This window comes from Ambystoma mexicanum, chromosome 6q (assembly GCF_040938575.1).
Source record: "Ambystoma mexicanum isolate Mex_15411 chromosome 6q, UKY_AmexF1_1, whole genome shotgun sequence".
Taxonomy (NCBI): domain Eukaryota; kingdom Metazoa; phylum Chordata; class Amphibia; order Caudata; family Ambystomatidae; genus Ambystoma; species Ambystoma mexicanum.
In genome coordinates this window covers 31,473,523-31,491,308 of record NC_090937.1, presented here as the reverse complement: position 1 = coordinate 31,491,308, position 17,786 = coordinate 31,473,523, and the positions used below count along the sequence as shown (strand labels likewise).

At 44.2% G+C, this 17,786-nt stretch overlaps 1 protein-coding gene across 5 annotated transcripts in view; it reads left to right on the top strand.

Moving 5' to 3' along the window:
* WDFY3 (WD repeat and FYVE domain containing 3) overlaps positions 1–17,786 on the top strand; it is a 2,538,776-nt gene that overhangs the window by 899,359 nt on the left and 1,621,631 nt on the right. For all 5 annotated transcript variants that reach the window (XM_069630405.1, XM_069630406.1, XM_069630403.1 and 2 more), the window contains one exon: positions 7,872–8,053. In XM_069630405.1, coding sequence (XP_069486506.1) covers positions 7,872–8,053 — 182 coding nt within the window. The remainder of the gene's footprint in view (positions 1–7,871; positions 8,054–17,786) is intronic.

The following is a 17,786-nucleotide window of genomic DNA, read 5'->3' as shown; positions in this document are numbered from 1 at the left end:
GGGCAGAGCACTATTTCTCAACAGAATATTCCACAATAAATCTCTTGACACAGTAGTGAAGGCTGTTTTTAGATCCAAAAAGACCTCACATAGGTACATTTTCTTCAAGATGGTATACTTAGCAATGATCAAAAAGATCAAAAAGCAATGGTCTATTGTACCCCTATTTGGCCTAAACCCAACTTGGAGGTAGTTAACCACATTGTCACGATCAGCCCTACTCCTGGTCAAGTGTGAGAATAAGCTTCCCGAAGAGCTTGCCAACACAATCCAGAAGAGAACTGGGGTGGTAGTTAGCTGGGCAGTCTTTCCTGCTCTTTTTATAGATGGGGACAATTATCACCCTGTGCCAAGAAGTCGGTATCTCGCACCTACATGGGATGGCATTAATGAGCCTACATAAGAATGGGGCCCATATCTATACCTCATCCATAAAGAGATCTGTTGGGATAATGTCTGGGCCTGTCACCTTAAGAGCGACTGCCACCTGACCAACAGAAAATGAAAAGGTAGCGGGTGATAGTGGTCTTTTTTTTTCAAACTCTTTTTATTAGTGGCAACATAGGGATACATAGCACTTCACCTCCTACACCATACATTTCAAAACAAGTTATAGGCATCATGGTTATGACATTTACATAGAATTATATGGATTCGTCATCATCAAAGGACTGGATACATAAATAGGTTCTGAAAGGGCCCCATATATCTTTAGGTATGCAGGCTGTGGGTCGGGACATTACGTATTGTTCTTCTGATTCATTTACATACGTCAGTTCACGAAGAAATTGGTTCATATCGAGTGGGCTCGTATTTTTTCCACTTCAATAGGATACACTTTTTAGCAATTGCGCATGCAACATTGAACAATCGTCTAGTTTTTTCGGAGCATTTGCCTATGTCCCCAAATAAATATTTTTGGGGCTTCAGGTCTGGGGGGATCTGAGTGACTTCTTCAAGGATTTCAGCAACTTTTTCCCAAAAGTTCAGCACCACCCGATACTCCCAATACATATGAAAGTCTCCTGCCTGTGGCATATTGCATTTGGGGCATGCATCCGACGCACTGGGAGTACATTTCGCTATTTTACTTGGTGTGTAGTGTAGCCTGTTCAGTATCTTGAATTGGATTAACCGCAGGCCAGCATTTAGGGAGACCTTCTTAGTCAATGAACAGTATCTGTCATTTCTCGTCCTCAATGGGTATCTGTAAGTCCCTTTCCCATTTTTCTTTCACCTGGTTTACGGTGGGGGTTTGGGCTTGTACCTCCACATAAAGTCTAGATATTCCCAGGCCTCCCTCAGTGGTCACCATCTGTACACATGGGTGTGGCTGGGGTTCGTCCGGAAATAGCGGCCATTTTTTTTAAAATGCGGACCGCATGCGATAATATTGAAGTGTCCTGAGTGGCCCACCTCCAAACGTTCTTAATATTTCCCCCAGGGTCGTAAATTTGCCGTTTATGAACATATCTCCAATCTTCATTTCCATATTGGGGTCCCAGGATTCCTGTATTGCGCTATCATGCGTGGGGGGTATACCTGGGTAGTTCCAAAGAGGTATCTCTGGATTATATGGTGTGTCTATCTGCAATCTTCTATATATGGCTTCCCATGCTTTGACTGTACAGCTAACTGGGTTATATTTGCAGGTGTCCTTGTATTGTGTATCAAATATGACTGATTGAATATTCGTGGGGTGTGTGGTATATTCCTCTATTAGTGCATGGGGTGTCTCCTGCGCAGTATCATACCAATACTTTGCAAATTGTGCTTGAGCCACATGGTAATATAGCTCAAAGTCAGGAGCCGCTATCCCACCCGTGGAGTATGCCTCAGTCATCTTTTCCCAACTGATCCAAGCAGTTTTCCCATTCCAAAGGAACGTCACTACCATGGAACGGAGCTTGGCGAAGAAGGTTCTACCCGGCCATATGGGAATATTGACAAACAGATAGAGCAGTTTGGGCAGGATTATCATTTTAAGGACCGTACTCTGCCGTGTAGAGATATTGCCAAGCGCCCCATAACTGAAGCTTCGTGGTGATGGTCTGCAGCGTGGCCTCATAATTATCAAGGTATAGTGTGTTCCTATCCCTAGACACCAGGATCCCCAGATACCTGATATGTTGTTCTGAACCTTTAAGGCCGTGTAGTGCTTCGGGGCACTCGGTAGATGGTGTGAGTGGAAATATTTTTGGCTCTGTTAACTGTGTACCCCGAGTAGACAGCAAAATCTTGTATTTCCGCCATTATGGGTGCTATATTTGTCTTAGGCTCCCGAATGTATAGTAAGGTGTCATCGGCATATAGTGAAATCAATTGGACGGACCCCTTTGTTTATGCCTTTATCAGCGTGCCTCAGTCTCACCGCAGCTGCCATAGGCTCTATAGTTAATGCAAACAACAGGGGCGAAAACGGACAGCCCTGCCTGGTGCCTCTGCCCAATAAGAAAAGTTCAGAGATGGACCCATTGGTCAGAACTCGTGCCCCCGGTTCAGTATATAGTAGCTTAACACATCTAATAAAGCCCGGCCCCATCCCAAATGCCTCTAGCATCTTAAGGAGATGGACCCAGGAAACTGAATTGAAAGATTTCTCAGCATCTAAGGATATAGCGGCTGCGCTTCTCTTGGGGTCAATCTGTGCCATTAGCCCTAAGAGCCTGCGGAGATTCAGGGCTGTGGACCTGGTGGGAATAAATCCATTTTGATCGGGGTGGACCAGCCCGGGGACCGTCGGTAAAAGTCCATTGGCCATCACTTTTGCGAATATTTTAGCATCCGTGTTTGAGTGATAGGGGCCTGTAGGAAGACGCATCTTGTGGTGGTCGTCTCGGCTTGGGGAGCACTGTGATCACCGTCTCCCTCATAGTTGGGGGTAGTATATTGCATTTGAGGGATTCCTCCCACACCTTGAGGAGTATCGGGACAAGTTCTTCACGGAACTCTTTGTAGAATTCTGCCCCTATCCCATCAGACCCTGGTGCCTTACCCGAGGATAATGTTTTAATAGCTTCTGTGACCTCTTCTGCTGAAATCGGCTGATCCAGCGCTAAGCGACCAGCCTCTGAAAGTTGGGGAAGGTTGAGGGCTGCAAGATGATTTTCAATGTCTACAGGCGATTTTTTATCTTGGTTCGAGTATAGCTTGGCATAAAAGTTTACAAATACTTTGTTTATCTCCTCCTCCCTTAGTAGTACCTCCCCCTGTGTTGTTTGTATACTAGTCATGTGGTGTAGTTTTTTTAATCATATTTCAAAAGATTAGAGAGTGTCCTGCCGGCCTTGTTACCTTCTCCATACCTACGTGCTCGAATGGGGGCTGCCATGTAATGAACTTCTCTAGCGGCCAATTTATCGAATTCCTGTAAATGTGTATGTATATCCACTAGTAGTTCCCTATTCCGCGTTCGAGTATATCTTCCCTCTAATACCTCCAGTTTACTTTCAATGTCCGTCAGTTCAGCGCGAACGCTCTTCAACATGCCAACCGACTTGGACAGCAGTATCCTCCTGACCCAAATTTAAAATTATTCCCACACAGTGGAGTATCTACGTACCGTTCCCACATTGTTAGTGAAGAATTCTGCTATCTCAACATGTAGTGTTTCCACCACCCCAGGGTCACCCAAAATTCCACTCGGCATTCTCCATCTTCTAGCAGGGCAAGGGGTGTCCTGCATCCTCCACTCCATCATCACTGTGGAGTGGTCAGATAACGTACGGGGCAACATTTCACAATTCTGCAGCGCAAAGGACATGGCTGATACAACAAACCAGTAATCAATCCTGGACTGAGAGTCATGAACCGAGGAGTAATAAGTATATCTCCTGTCTCCTGGGTGAATCACACGCCAGGCGTCTACCATTGACAACTGTGTAAGAATGCTACCCAGGGTGGAGGCAGTTTTACCTGGGGCTCTGGTAACCTTGGAGGACCTGTCCAACACCGGGTCAAGCGCCACGTTGAAGTCCCCATCCCATATCGTATTAGAGAAACCATAGGCAGTGATCAACTGGTATATATTCATATAGAACGAAGGGTCGTCTATATTGGGCCCATATGTATTAACCAGAAGCATTTGTTGTCCAGCAAGTCTGCCCCATACGACCACATATCTTCCCTGTTGGTCCGCCTTATGTCCCTCCAATCCGAACCCCAAGCTTGGATGGAGAAGTGTAATTACCCCTCTGGCCTGTGTGGAATAGTCTGTGTAGAAACGCTGGGATCCCCATTTGGGCATTATGTGCAAGTTACTGCTTCCCATTGTGTGCGTCTCTTGCAGCATTAGTATCAATGGGCCATGTCTAGTAACATAATAAAAAATGTTCTTGACTTTCACTGGGTTATTCAGTCCCCTTACATTCCAAGTAAGCAGTTTTATTCTCATCCCATCACCAGTATTATGAAATAACAAATCTTTCCGAATCCATGACCATTGGAGTTGCGCCGTATGTGCCAGTCGGCCAGCGCCAATCCCAGTGCAGCCACTTTTTGAACATAAAACAAACTGTCAACCATGGAAAAACTGTACCCTGGGTCACTCTTCTCCAGGTGACCAGAACTTCTCCCATCGGCGAAATCTCTTCCACCAAAGATAAACCAGCTCCCCCTACCTCCCTTTGCCCACCCACCCTCATCAACCCCAACTCGACGATGTACCCAAACACTCTTGGATCATTCCAGGGGTAGCCATGTTTCGTCACATGACCACCCAATCAATTCCACAACACCGTCGTCCATATGGAGTTAAGCCGCCATGATCGAGGAACAGCTAGGACTATGGCCACAAAGGTGTAGCAGTGTAGACAGCATTTCGACTAAAAGAATGTACCTCAATCTTCTGGTCTGGATCTGTTGTTTTGAGCCGGTCTACCTCCCCTGGGTGGGAGGGGTATAGAAGCTTCAATGTATTGCATGGCCTCAGCTGGGGACTTGAAAAAGTGTGCCCTGTCTGCATGCTGAATCCTCATCTTGGCGGGGAACATTAGAGCGTATGGGATTTGTCGTTCTCTTAGGAGTCTTTTGACCGGTTCGTAGGATCTTCTACTTGCTTGGACCCCGACCGAAAAGTCTGGGTATATGTGTATCCGGTTTCCTTCATGGTGTAGTGTTCCATCCTCTCTACCCCTACGCAGAATTAAGTCTCTGTCTCTATAATTAAGGAGCCTTGCATTTATTGTACGTGGCGGTACCCCTGCTTTGGGGACCGGGGCCAGCGTGCGATGCGCCCTCTCAATCAAGTAATGTTCAGAAAATGCTTCCTAGCCGACTATTGTTTTAAGGAGCAGTTCAAGTTGTTTTTCAATTTGGCCGTTTCCGAATGTTTCCGCGACGCCCACCACTCGGATGTTGTTGCATCTCGATATGGATTCGAGGTCTTCACATTTATTTTGCATTTTCGACATCGCCTCCTTGAGTTGGGTGATATCCTGACTATGGTGTGCAATCGCATCTTCGTTTGTGCTTATTCTCTGTTCTGTTTCAGTTACACGTGCACTCTCTTTGTCAAACCTGGCCCTTAGAGAGCCAATGGTGGAGACTATGTCATCCAACTTCGTGTTGTCTGCTCGGAATCCATCTTGGACGATAGTTGTTAATCTATCCTCTTTATCACCATTCTCTGGGTTCAGGGTTTCATTGCTGCTGATGGACATATCTGCAGCGGTGGACTGCGTTTGACTGACAGTGTATACGTCGATAGGGCCTTTCTTCTTGTTGCTGGGGGTCCGTCCCTCTTTTCCTAGTTTTTGGGGTTCGCCCATGTCACCGGCCGCAGTATGCTGTGCTGTTAAACTTTTCCCTGGCTGTAGCCCGTGTTTGCCTCTTCTGGGATTAGTACAACGTTCCACCGTGTCCCCTGGCTCTTGGTGTATCAACTCTGGTGGACTGTGCCCTCCCACGTATTACTACATAAATGATCAATAGTATGGCTCTGGGGAGCGTCCCAGGATTTCCAGTGTTCAGGTTAGCTAAACCGCCAGGAAGGGGTTGTTTCCGTCTGCCTTACCCCTGTCTTTAATGCTGTGTCCTAAACAGTGAACACCTCTTGAAAAGTCAATGGAGGATAAGGGTCGGGTGTGTACCTCGGGGCAGACTGGTACAGCCAGCACCTCAACCGCGGTCCAGGTTAGTGGGCAGCAACCTGGTTTAGTGGGGGCATCAACCCCTTTCCTTCCCACTATCCACAACACGTACCTCTTTCTCCTGACGTGCACTGGTCAGGTGCGTTTTGAAGGCCAAGTTTTATATGTTGGCACATCCCCAACACAGTCTCCGCCGAGGTGTGCACATGTGTTTGATGTTCCGGGCCACAGGAATGTCAGCTGTATCTCGTGTGGTTGCGGATATCTGTCCCAGCATGTCGCCTCCTCAGCGGCCCGGGAAATCAAGGTCGTCGGCAGGACCGAAGCTCCGGTGTCACGGGGCGGGCGAGGGCCACACACCCCTCAAGGATCACTGCAGCGTTATCCTGCAGCAGCTCGGGCGATTTCGTATTAGCGAGCGGCAAACCGCCGGGTCTCCTTACCCGCAGCCGCCCTCGCAGTTCTCCCTCCTTAGGGAGCAGCGGGCCGTGTCCCCGAGCCGCCCAGTCTCAGTGCCTGCAGCGGGATCGTTGTTCCGCCGCTTCCAAACAGAGCGTCGTAGGGCATGTAGGGTCTCTGGGGCTCCGAACCAGCAGCGCCGTTATGGTGTCAACGCCGCTTCTTCCTTACGGCCGGGGCGCCCAACGGAGCTCTGTATCTGGCCACAGGGCGCGGATTGCATCCACAGGCCCCGTCCTCTCCCGGCCTAGCGTTGGACTGCGACAGCGGCCTCTAGTTGCTCCCTCACGGAGCCCTTAGGCGAATCGCACCTGTATCAGGGGCCGGCGAAGCTCCCAGTCCCCCGAACTCTGGCGTTTCAAGCCTCAGCACTCCAGGATTTTCAGGAACCAGGGACGGGTCTTTCCTGCATCTGTGCCCCGATTCTTGCGTATTGCGGTGGCTCAAAAGAGGATTAATAAATACAGGATTTTGAGACGGTGCGGCAACTCAAAGATTAGGCAGCCATCTTTACAGTGTTCAACAGCGCCCCCCCGCGGGTGATAGTGGTCTTAATATTACTGAGCTAGGAGCAGGTTGGATTGCAAATTGATAAAGGTTTGAGAAATGGGATTGCGATTCGCGCTCTCCAATTTTACATATCTAATCGATATCCCCATTCAGTTCCTTAGCAGTAACCAGATTCCAAAAGGAGCATGGTTAGATGCCCTTCAAAAGAGAAAACAACCCCACCCTCTTGTTAACGTAGGCAGATAAATGTTGATTGTATTTCTAGCTAATTAGGCCAGTGTAAAGCAGGACAAAAACATCCTTAAACTTGGTCCTAAGGTAATATATGGGTGTTAATATACACAACAAGTGTTAGTTTGTCTAGACCTTGGGATTCTTACTTCCATGTAAGAGACCTGTTCTTCAGGGACCCTGCTGTGGTGCAGTGGTATATTATAGGTGATACATTCATGCTGTTAAGAACATAGAAAAAAAGGTTAATGTTACTCTTTACTTTTCAGTGTATTGAATGTACAAAATGAGCTTTGTTTTTCTGGCCAATTTACATCTGTATACATGTAGAGATGTGATGCTCTCTTAATGCCGTCCAAATGCCCCCAAAATAGAGGTTTTAAAACATTTAATTGGACTAACCCAAAATGTTAGAGAAAAGTGATTGTCCAATTGAAGGCTTCAAGTCTCTTTTTGGAGATTCCTGCAGGATTAAAGCAACATTGTTACTTGTATATTTGTAAATCATTAAATTGCCATGCAAATAAATTTCCCTGCAGGTTAAAGGCTCCTTTTGTGACACACCATTTCTTTTTCTTCCAGTGGATGACTTCAGTGAGGAGTCTTCTTTTTATGAGATCCTCCCGTGCTGCTCACGATTTCGATGTGGCGACCTAATTTTGGAAGGCCAGTGGCACCATCTAGCACTGGTGATGAGTAAAGGCATGTTGAAGAACAGCACAGCAGCCCTCTACATCGATGGGCAACTTGTAAATACAGTGAAGGTATAGTTAAACCCCACATAGCAGCGATGCATACTACTGTGCACTCAACTATTGGTGCTCAAACACATCTTCACAATCTCAGAACTGTTTGAACAGGCAGAGTCTTGATAAATAACTGAGGGTTTCACCTGAGAATGAATTGGTAAAATATGAATCATACTTCTGATATGAATTATTGGAAAGCATTGTTCCAGGTCACAATGCCCGTGGCAAGTTCCGCTTTACCACTTCATGCAATGTGATAAGAGGAATGAGAATGGATGGTGGGTAGGAGGTTGAGTTAAGGTGGTACAGGGGGGTGTATTCTTTGGCACCACCACCATGGTTTTTACAGCTGGGCTTATAGAACCATGCATGCCTGGGGATCTGCCAAGCCTTCAACCTCTTCTGGCAGCTCCTCTTAGAAATCTTTCATCTGTTGAGTATCTTGCTAAAAATAACACATCTGGCCAATTCCTTAGCTGGAAATCATTGTGCTGATGTAAGATGTTGAGAGGCTACATGTTGAGGATTAGAGCACTTGAACAGTGTTTTAAAATAGTCCTGTCCATGAAGTGGCTTAATCAGAGATACCACACGTGTGTTTTATTTTAAGGGCTGTTGTTGTTTGCAAGGGCACAAACACTTGACTACCTATTGGAGGGCAACATTGAGCCTTTAAAACGCCTATTCTTTAAAACTGTACATGAGAAGGTTTTACAAATTCTATCTTGCATGTCATTTAAGTTGCAAATTTCTTTAAATGAGGTCATAATTCTTTTTACTCTGTTTGACCAGTGATGCCCATCAATATACCTGGGATGAGTGTGCTTTTGGAGACCTTTTATATATCTTAATACAAAGAGGGTTCTGGGAGACTCTCTACCAGCACGAACACAGCCCATTGACCTGTTCTTGGGTGGATGGCCCCTGGGAGAGACTCTACCAAGTCTTTAGCTTACTGTCATTTCACAGAGAAGAAATATCCCTTCATATCAGACTTTGTCCCGCACAGGGGCAGTCCAGCACCGAAATGCTAGGCAATTCTCCTCTGAACAAGAGCACCAACAGCAACCCCATACACGTGTTTCAGCCTTGTTGGGCATGAACAGTGAGCAAGGGGTCCACGTCTGGATTCCCCTTTTAACTTAGGGTGTGACCCAAAGTCACTTAATATGCAAAGCAAAGAGGGTTCTGGGAGACTCTCTACCAGCACGAACATAGCTCATTGACCTGTTCTTGGGTGGGTGGACCCTGGGAGAGTCTCAACCAAGTCTTTAGCTCACTGTCCATTTCACAGAGAAGAAATATCCCTGCATATCAGTCTTTGTCCTGCCCAGGGGCAGTCGAGCACCGAAATGCTAGGCAATTCTCCTTTGAACAAGAGTACCAACAGCAACCCCATACACGTGTTTCAGCCTTGTTGGGCATCATCAGTGAGGTGGAGCTGTGCCATCTTGTCTTATTTGCTTCACAGGCTGTGAACTGGCAGACACTCTCGGGAACGTGTATGGATAAGCAGGACCGATCATCTTTTCTTATGTAGTGACGCTGACCATCCACCAGTCTCCTCTGTTGATAATGTGTGCATTACTCAATGTTCTGTCCTTTCTCCACCATTTTTTGTTTTGTTCTCATTGTTGAAATGTCCCAGAAGCATGGTTTCCGTTTTTATGCTATACTGTGTGATGGTGTCGGATCAAAAGAACCATCAAGAGACTGGTTAAAAAAAGGGGTGTCGCAGTAAGACCAGAGTGACTTCCCAGTATTCTGAACATGGTTGCAAAACACACATGCCTGCAAATACATATGCTCCCTTACTTCCAGGTTTGAGCTATTTTTTTGCTCACAAAAAAGTGCAAAATGTCTTTTTTTTTAAATGTGATGGAACATTTCTGAAATGCTACTAAAATGGCCAAAATGTAATATTTTAATCATCTGCCTCTTATTATAATTAGTCTGAAAGCCACATCTTTGTCAATTTCTGAACTCCATTGCCCACAGAACCATTGCCTCTCACCCCCACATGTCCATTATGTGAAGTAGATTCCTTTGTGATAGATTGTTTTCAATCCTTAGAATCTTAAGAACATTAGAAATGGAATTCTGTAAGTTCAGTATCTGCATATAACTGTTTGAAGTACCCATGTGTGCTGCAACATCCTTGTCTCGATGTAAAATTTGGAAATCAATGCCACATCCTGTGTGGGTCTGCTTGGGTCATTCTGTACCTGCAAGAATGTTTCCTTCATCTTCCGCCATCTAGGGCAAGGGGGGAACATTAAGGCACCTCTGTACCTCTTCATCACATCTCCCTTCACTCTCTGCAAACCACCCCACTACGACTTCTTCTTTGTATGTGGTTCACCAGTCAGTAGTCGCCCTCTTGTCTTATCACTAACAAGCGTTGGTGATGCATTATGTGAACGGCCGACCTGAATCTCGAACACTGTCACATCACCTAGTCTCAATCAAATGCTTTATTTGTAATCTGACTACATTAAGCAAATAAATGCACAATTGAATAAATACAGACCCATCCATTGTACAAAAATAACTCATTACAATAATATATACTGTGAAACAGAGTATGTGCTGTGTGCTCACATGTTCTTGTCATAAATGGTACATAGGAAGTACTAAGTGCAAATTAAATATCCGTATTCAACATCATGTACGAGCCATTACACTCAGTGATGCAAAACTGCCCCATGGCCAAGCATTTTGCCGAATGCCACAACAACAATATGGAACGTTTAGTGTTTTTTGGAATCCATAAAATCGATACAAGGCCTAGGGAAGGTGATAAAGAAAGATTATTGCGACAAAAAGAACACGTTGCATTCTGGATTTCAAAAGCAAATATCCGAATGGCCACAGTATTGACGAGGAACTTTATACATTCTTAGGTCATTAATAGTGTAATTTTCTTTTTCTTGTTAATTGCACTCAGTCTAGCCTCGAGGGTCTCATTAGCTCCATTATGAGGACATTTTAAAATGTGTCTGTTAACACCATGTTGAAAAATTATGAATTGTCATGAGCTTTGAATGGTTCGGTTTTACTGTGTTCTTATTTTGGTGATTGATATCGTTTGAACAAGGTGCAAGAGAAACAATTAGACAAGTCATAGTGGTCGTGAAAGTCCAGGTGTTGGTGGGCAAGATTACAAAACGGGCTAACTAATATTCAATTTGCTATTTAAAAATGAACGATTGGTATCTTTTATTGATATAGTTTGGGGATAGAAAGAGTATATACTTCTAAAGGGGCGGCTAATGCACTATGCACTTTATAGATGGCACACTGTGTATCAAACAAAAGTGGTGATTGCTGCTAATATAATATGCTGCTCTTGCACTATGCACTTTAAGAATATCTTTATTCTGCACTGACTATTGCACTGATTAATATGCTGCTTACTATGCCATGCATTGTAGAGTATATAGGCTCTCTCTGGCAATAAGTGAGTAGTTCTTGATTGGCTGTTAATGCATCATGCACTTTGGTAAAACTGAGTTCTGTTCCATCAGAAAGTTAATTGGTTCCGAGTGGTGGCTAATGCACTATGCACTTTAGTAACCCGTAGTTGTTAATGTAACAACTGTGTTGGTTTGCTGCTTATGCACTATGCACTTTAAATATATATTGTCACCAGGTATGGACTGGTGCACAGAGAGAAACAAAATAAAAGGATGTCTCTCATTATCTTCAGCACCATTGTGCCTCTGATTTGTCACATGCATTATGCATTTTGGATACAGTCTGCCAAATATTAAGAGAGAGACTGAGAAAAAGGAAGATAAAAACAGCGCTATTATTACGCATGCTAAAGTGTGATAACCCGTATTGACAAGCTATATATGAGAGAAAATAAATGTTGAAAAATATATCATTTCTTTAAACAGTCATTGTAATCTATATTTCACAAATAATTGTTTGCATTTTGCACCTTAGACTCCACCAACTGTGCAATTTGAAACCAATCGTTCATATAAGTAACCTGTTAATGATGGCCGGCAGGTTTACCATTACAGGGATGGACAAATGAGAAAGTCCTCTCTCTAGTTCGTAATCCACCACCAGCTGGTTTCTCTTTTTAATGACCACTAGTTCAATGGGGCATTTTGTTGTGAACAAGCGGCGAGTTTGCCACGAAACGCGTAAACGCCCAAACGCTATGTTTGCTGCACTATGGGAGTGCCATACTTCTTTGGCTTTTAAAATTATGTTTTGCTTGCTGTGAATGTTTCCCGCAGAAACACGAATAAAGGAGGTTTTTGGTTCATAAAGCTGTGTATCTGGATTGTTTTTACAATTGCTATGGAGAGTGCCACTCGCCCTGCCTGATTAATATCTGAGACGAGAAAGAATATATATATTTGCAGGCTCCAAAATCCTGGTTTAAACACAAGAAAAACACTGTCATGGCTGGGGATAGAAATGCAGGCGGCCATGATGGAAAGGGGTAAAAGTGTATGAAAGGATGTTACTAAAATCATAAACAGGCTGGAACACACCATCATTGAATGTTAAAACAAAGGAGAAAATCACAGACTTAATACACAGTGCATATGAGACACTGCCAACATGCAACAATGCGGTAAAAAATGCTAATCAGAATCTGCATAGAGTTGAGATTAATGACCCCCACACGAGTCCTTATTTACAAATAAATATGCACCGTTATGAAAGATGGCAGATCTGAGGCCAGGTTTTACAAAATATTCATAAATTATAATATACATGCACGTAATAGAAACCAATACCCCATATTGGCAATCGGTTGAAAAAGAGGGGGATGACAATCATATAATAATGAAAGCATCAAAACTCCAAAAGGGAGTACCCAGGGCCATTGAAATGTACACAAGACAAATTACGGATGCTAACGACAACAACCCAACTATGAAATATAAAAGGACACATGACTAAAATGCTAATGCAAGGATGAGAGTGAAGACATCATCATGAAGGGTAATACAATAATACGCCCGAAATGCAGCAGATAGTAGATCCTATATATAACATAGCTAAAATCAACACAATGGTTATAAAAGGTTGGAAAAATACACAGTGAACCGCAAAGAATATTGGTAAGACTCAGGCACCTAATGATATATACAAAACAGTAATTCTACACCCAATAATCTAATTTTAAAACCCAGCCTAAGCTTCTGACACAATCGCTGGTGGATGCTATTGTGTTGAAAAACATGGGCAAGTATAATGTATTGTATGAAGTGCAAGTGCAGATAATGTTACCAAATGAAGTGCATAAATAGCAGCAAGGCAACAAACAATGTGTCTATCGAGCCTCTTGATGGCAAAGCCATACTAAAGTGCAAGTGCAAAAGCAGCAGGAACATTCCTATTTGGTAATAAAAAATACACACAATAACAGTACAGGCCAATAATAACATTACATTAAATAAATGGAATGCTACAATAAACAAAACCAACCACCAAAGGCAGAAAGAGAACACAATAGGCAACAACCACGGAAGAAAAAGAAAAGGACCGTAGTTAAAACCCAAAATGAAAACAAAATTATGTGCATATCTCTCCCCATAAATTGCGGAGTACAAAGCCAAATCAAAATTTGAACACAAAAAAGTAAAAGGATGAAAAAATAAATAAATCATCCCAGGACTGAAGAAACTATACAGGAGCACAGAGTAGAAGTCCGAATGGACAAACAGATCAAGAAACGAAAAACCAACAGAGAAAGAAAATGAAACCAAAGTGGTCGGCAAATATCAAGAATAAAAACCTAAGTGCCCAGAAAGGTGTATAGCTCCTCGTCTACATTGTGACCCTTTGGATGCTTTGTATGATAGTCCAGAATAAATCTGGTTTCGAGTTGCCTCAGTTTCAAAACACGGTCACCACCCCTGGGGTGAGCAGGCACATGAGCCACTGCAAAGAAAGTTAGCAATTTAGAATCATTGTCATGTTCCTGTTTAAAATGTTTGGCCATTGGGTATGCTGGATCAGAGTTCTTGATAGCTCTGAGATGTTGTATTCTCAGCTTTAATTTGCATGTTGTACTCCCAATGTACCATCTCATGTATGGGCATGAGAGCACATACACGACAAAAGTGGTGTCAAAGTTGATAGAGAATTTGATGTTCTGCTGAATTTTCGTGACTGGATGTATAAATGATTTCTGTACAGTGGCATGTGCACAAGCTCTGCACTTCATGCATTTTGTAAACCCGTTGGGGGAGACTGGGAGCCAGGTCGTAGAAGACAGATTTTTTCCACTTGGGGATAAAAAGCTGGACACAAGTTTATCCCTCAGAGAAGGCACACGTCTGTATGTCATGGTAGGATGGTTGGCCAGAATAGGCCTAAGATCATTGTCTAGGGTAAGGACACACCAGTGTTTGCTCGACAATTTTCCGAATATTGTTGGAGGCAGTATCAAACGAGATAATCAATCTGGGTTCATCGTTGGTGATAGTTTTAGGAGTAGTGTCATACAGCAATTTGTCTCTGGACATTCCACGTGCTCCGATATAAGCCATTTTAATGGTTTTATTGTTATACCCTTGTTTCACAAAATCTGCGATGGTCAGTGCACAATGATGATCAAACCAGGTAATATTGGTACAATTACGGCGATACCGGGTAAATTCAACGTACGGAATAGATTTTTTACATTCCGGAGGATGACAGCTATTGGCATGAAGGGGCAGACCAGTGTTGGTAGGTTTTTTATGGAGTGCCGTGTGAAAACCTGCACTGTCCAGCATTACAATTACGTCCAGGTAGACCATCTCAGAATAGCTATGACATTCGGTGAAGCGAAGGTTCGCCTTATTGCCAATGATGCCTTTGACAAAGATAGCCACTCACTTACCGAACCCTTCCAAATAATAAACACATCATCAATATACTGCCACCAAGAAAAAATCTGTGTTGGAAAACAAGATAAAAGTAAATCAGACAGAAAAGTAGCTTCCCACCACCCCATCGTAAGATTAGCATAAGATGGTGCAAAGGTACGTCCCATGGCATCCCCCCTAACCTGCCGAAAGAAGGACCCCTCAAAGAGAAAAACGTTGTGTAGACAGAACAGAAGCATATCCAAAATCATAGAGCTGTGTCCAAATAATATTTGCATGCATTAACACCCACAGTGTGGTTGATCGCGGTGTATAAAGAAACCACATCGAGTGTGGCCAGAATCAAACCCTCTTCCCAAGGTGTATTAGTAATATGTTGAAGAAAATCCTTTGTATCCCTTAGGTAGGATGGCAACACTGATACAAATGGAAACAAAGTTTCGTCAATGAATTGGGCCAGATGTTCCAATAGTGAGCCACACAAGGTAACAATTGGCCTACCTGGGGGATGGTTAAGGGATTTGTGTGTCTTGGGACGAAAATAGATAGTGGGTATGGTGTAACATGCGGGAGTAAGGAATTTGATCAAATCGTCCTCCATTAGGTCTTCGCCCGCCCACTTGGTACACATGGCAATGAGTTATGTTCTTATTTCTTCAAAGGGGTCTTTAGAAAGCTTAATGTAGCACAGACGATCATGCAATTGCCGATTAGCCTCTGCCACATATTTAGTTCTGTCTTGGATGACGATATTTGAGCCTTTGTCGGCTGGTTTAATGATAATATTCGGTAGCTGTTGGAGTTCACTAATGGCCAAACGCTGTACAGCAGTAAGGTTCTGCTTAAAATTGCTGTTTTTTTGTCGAAGTCTTCTGAAATCACGAACACAAAGGTCATGGAATGCCTCAATGCACCCTCCCACCGGAAATTGTGGGTTGAATCTTGATTTATTCTTCAACTTGGTTTGTATGTCCCAATTTGGATTGATGTCAAAATCTGAGAAATCAACGTTGTTGGAATCAAATTTATCATCATCGAGGCATGCCAGGTCCATGAGTGAAGGAATATCCAAAATGAGAAGATCAGTACCAACAGTGCGTGGTGTCACATGCTTGGTGGTAGTGGAGTTGGTGGCAAAAAACGTTTTAAGTTTAATTTTGCACAGAAATGTATCAAAGTCGATACGTGCTTGTACATAGTCGTAGCTCATCGTGGGACAGAAATTGAGACCCAAAGACAAGAGCGAGGTCTGTGATTTAGTGAGGACATGGGACGAAAGATTAATGATTTGGCAGCACTTCATATTGTCAGTTATTGATTTTTCACACCAGAGCGCATTGATCTGCCCTGTTGCTGCCCCTTTAGACCGGTTCCCACGTCAGCCTCGGCGGATGACTTTCCTGCCTGTGATTTCTGTCCTCTTCCTTTTCCTCTTGTTTTGCCGCGACCTCTGCCTCTTTTTTGATTTTGTCCATCCTGACACAGAAGTCACATTTTGTCTGAAAAATTCATTTTAGGTATAGGTTCATCAGTCTCTGAGGCTTGTGGAATCTGCTCAGATCAAATGCTATGCATAGGCCGACATCTAGTGGAAGCTGCAGAGTATTACAAGTTGTTGTTTTCGAAACTCAAAAAGGGACGTTGACAGGGCGTGCCAGTAATACTATCCCTAGTGTGACGTCCACTGTACCCATGATCCTTCAAGCGTCGAGGTTCCTCAGATTATTTTTTTTCCGCCATCGTGAGCGGTCGATTCTCCCAGAGTTAAATTTCGGCTAACTCCATTTGTGTCATGATCACTGCTTCCAAGGAGCTAGGACCAGCCCAACGTCCTTGGAAGCAGGCCCCTAACCTTCATCCTAGGCACCAGCCGGTCCCCACTGGGACCTTTTGGACTTTGTCCTGGCGCCGGTGGCACCAGGCTCATCAAAGTCACTGGTCCCGGCACTGGAAGCGCCGGGCTCATAATTTGTATGAAGATGCTTGGGTGGATTTACCTGCAGCAGACCATGCTGCTTACTTACCAGCCACATAGGAATCCTCTGTGAGCCGGGACTACTTTCTTACCTGGGTGGGGCAAGCTCCACTCCCTGGATACAACACTGGAACTCTTCTGGAACAGGAACTCTTTTCTTACCTAGGCGAGGCCGTGGAGGAAGACGCCTCATCACTCCAAGGCTATTTAAACCACACCCGATTGATGAAACGTGCTTCGCGTTATTCTGCATCTGCAGCAGAACGCTCACCGTGTCTGTTCCAGTTTTCTTCTTTCCGATCCTGAACCTGCAAGAACAAACGCTTACCATTCCTGTATCCAGCCTTCAGTAGCACCTGCAAAGACAAGAAACAACAGGTTAGCACGGCAACCTTCACGCGCAGCGCTTTCCTCACCTGATCCATCGGCAGCTACCATCTCTTCACGCTGCTCCTCCGCCTGTGAAGACAAAAGCATAGTTATTCCTGTGTGGAATTACTTACCGGCACTCCGGGAATTCCGGTTTTCTTCAACGCTGCAATCCTGCACCTGAAATACAAAAGAAGAGACATAGACAGGTATTTTACTTACGCGCCATTGCGCCCACCACAATAGGGCGCCTGCAAATACTCTGGCGTTTCCAGCGTCTCTTCAACACCCGAACTCACAACTGCAAGGGAAAAGAGACAGTTAGAGAGCTTTTGAAAAGCAGGCAACCGGCATTTACTTACGCATTTCCAAGCGCGTCATTCCAAGACTCTGGCTCGAACTTTGGCTTTCTTCACACCATCTTCTACCTCAAGAGCCCTGCAAGACAAATAGAAAAAGCATTATACAGAGCCCTGTTCCACATTAACGTGCCCACGCACCTAAAGACTGTAAGGACTTAAAAGGTGTCCGGAAACTCACCGTTCGTGCAGTTAACGAC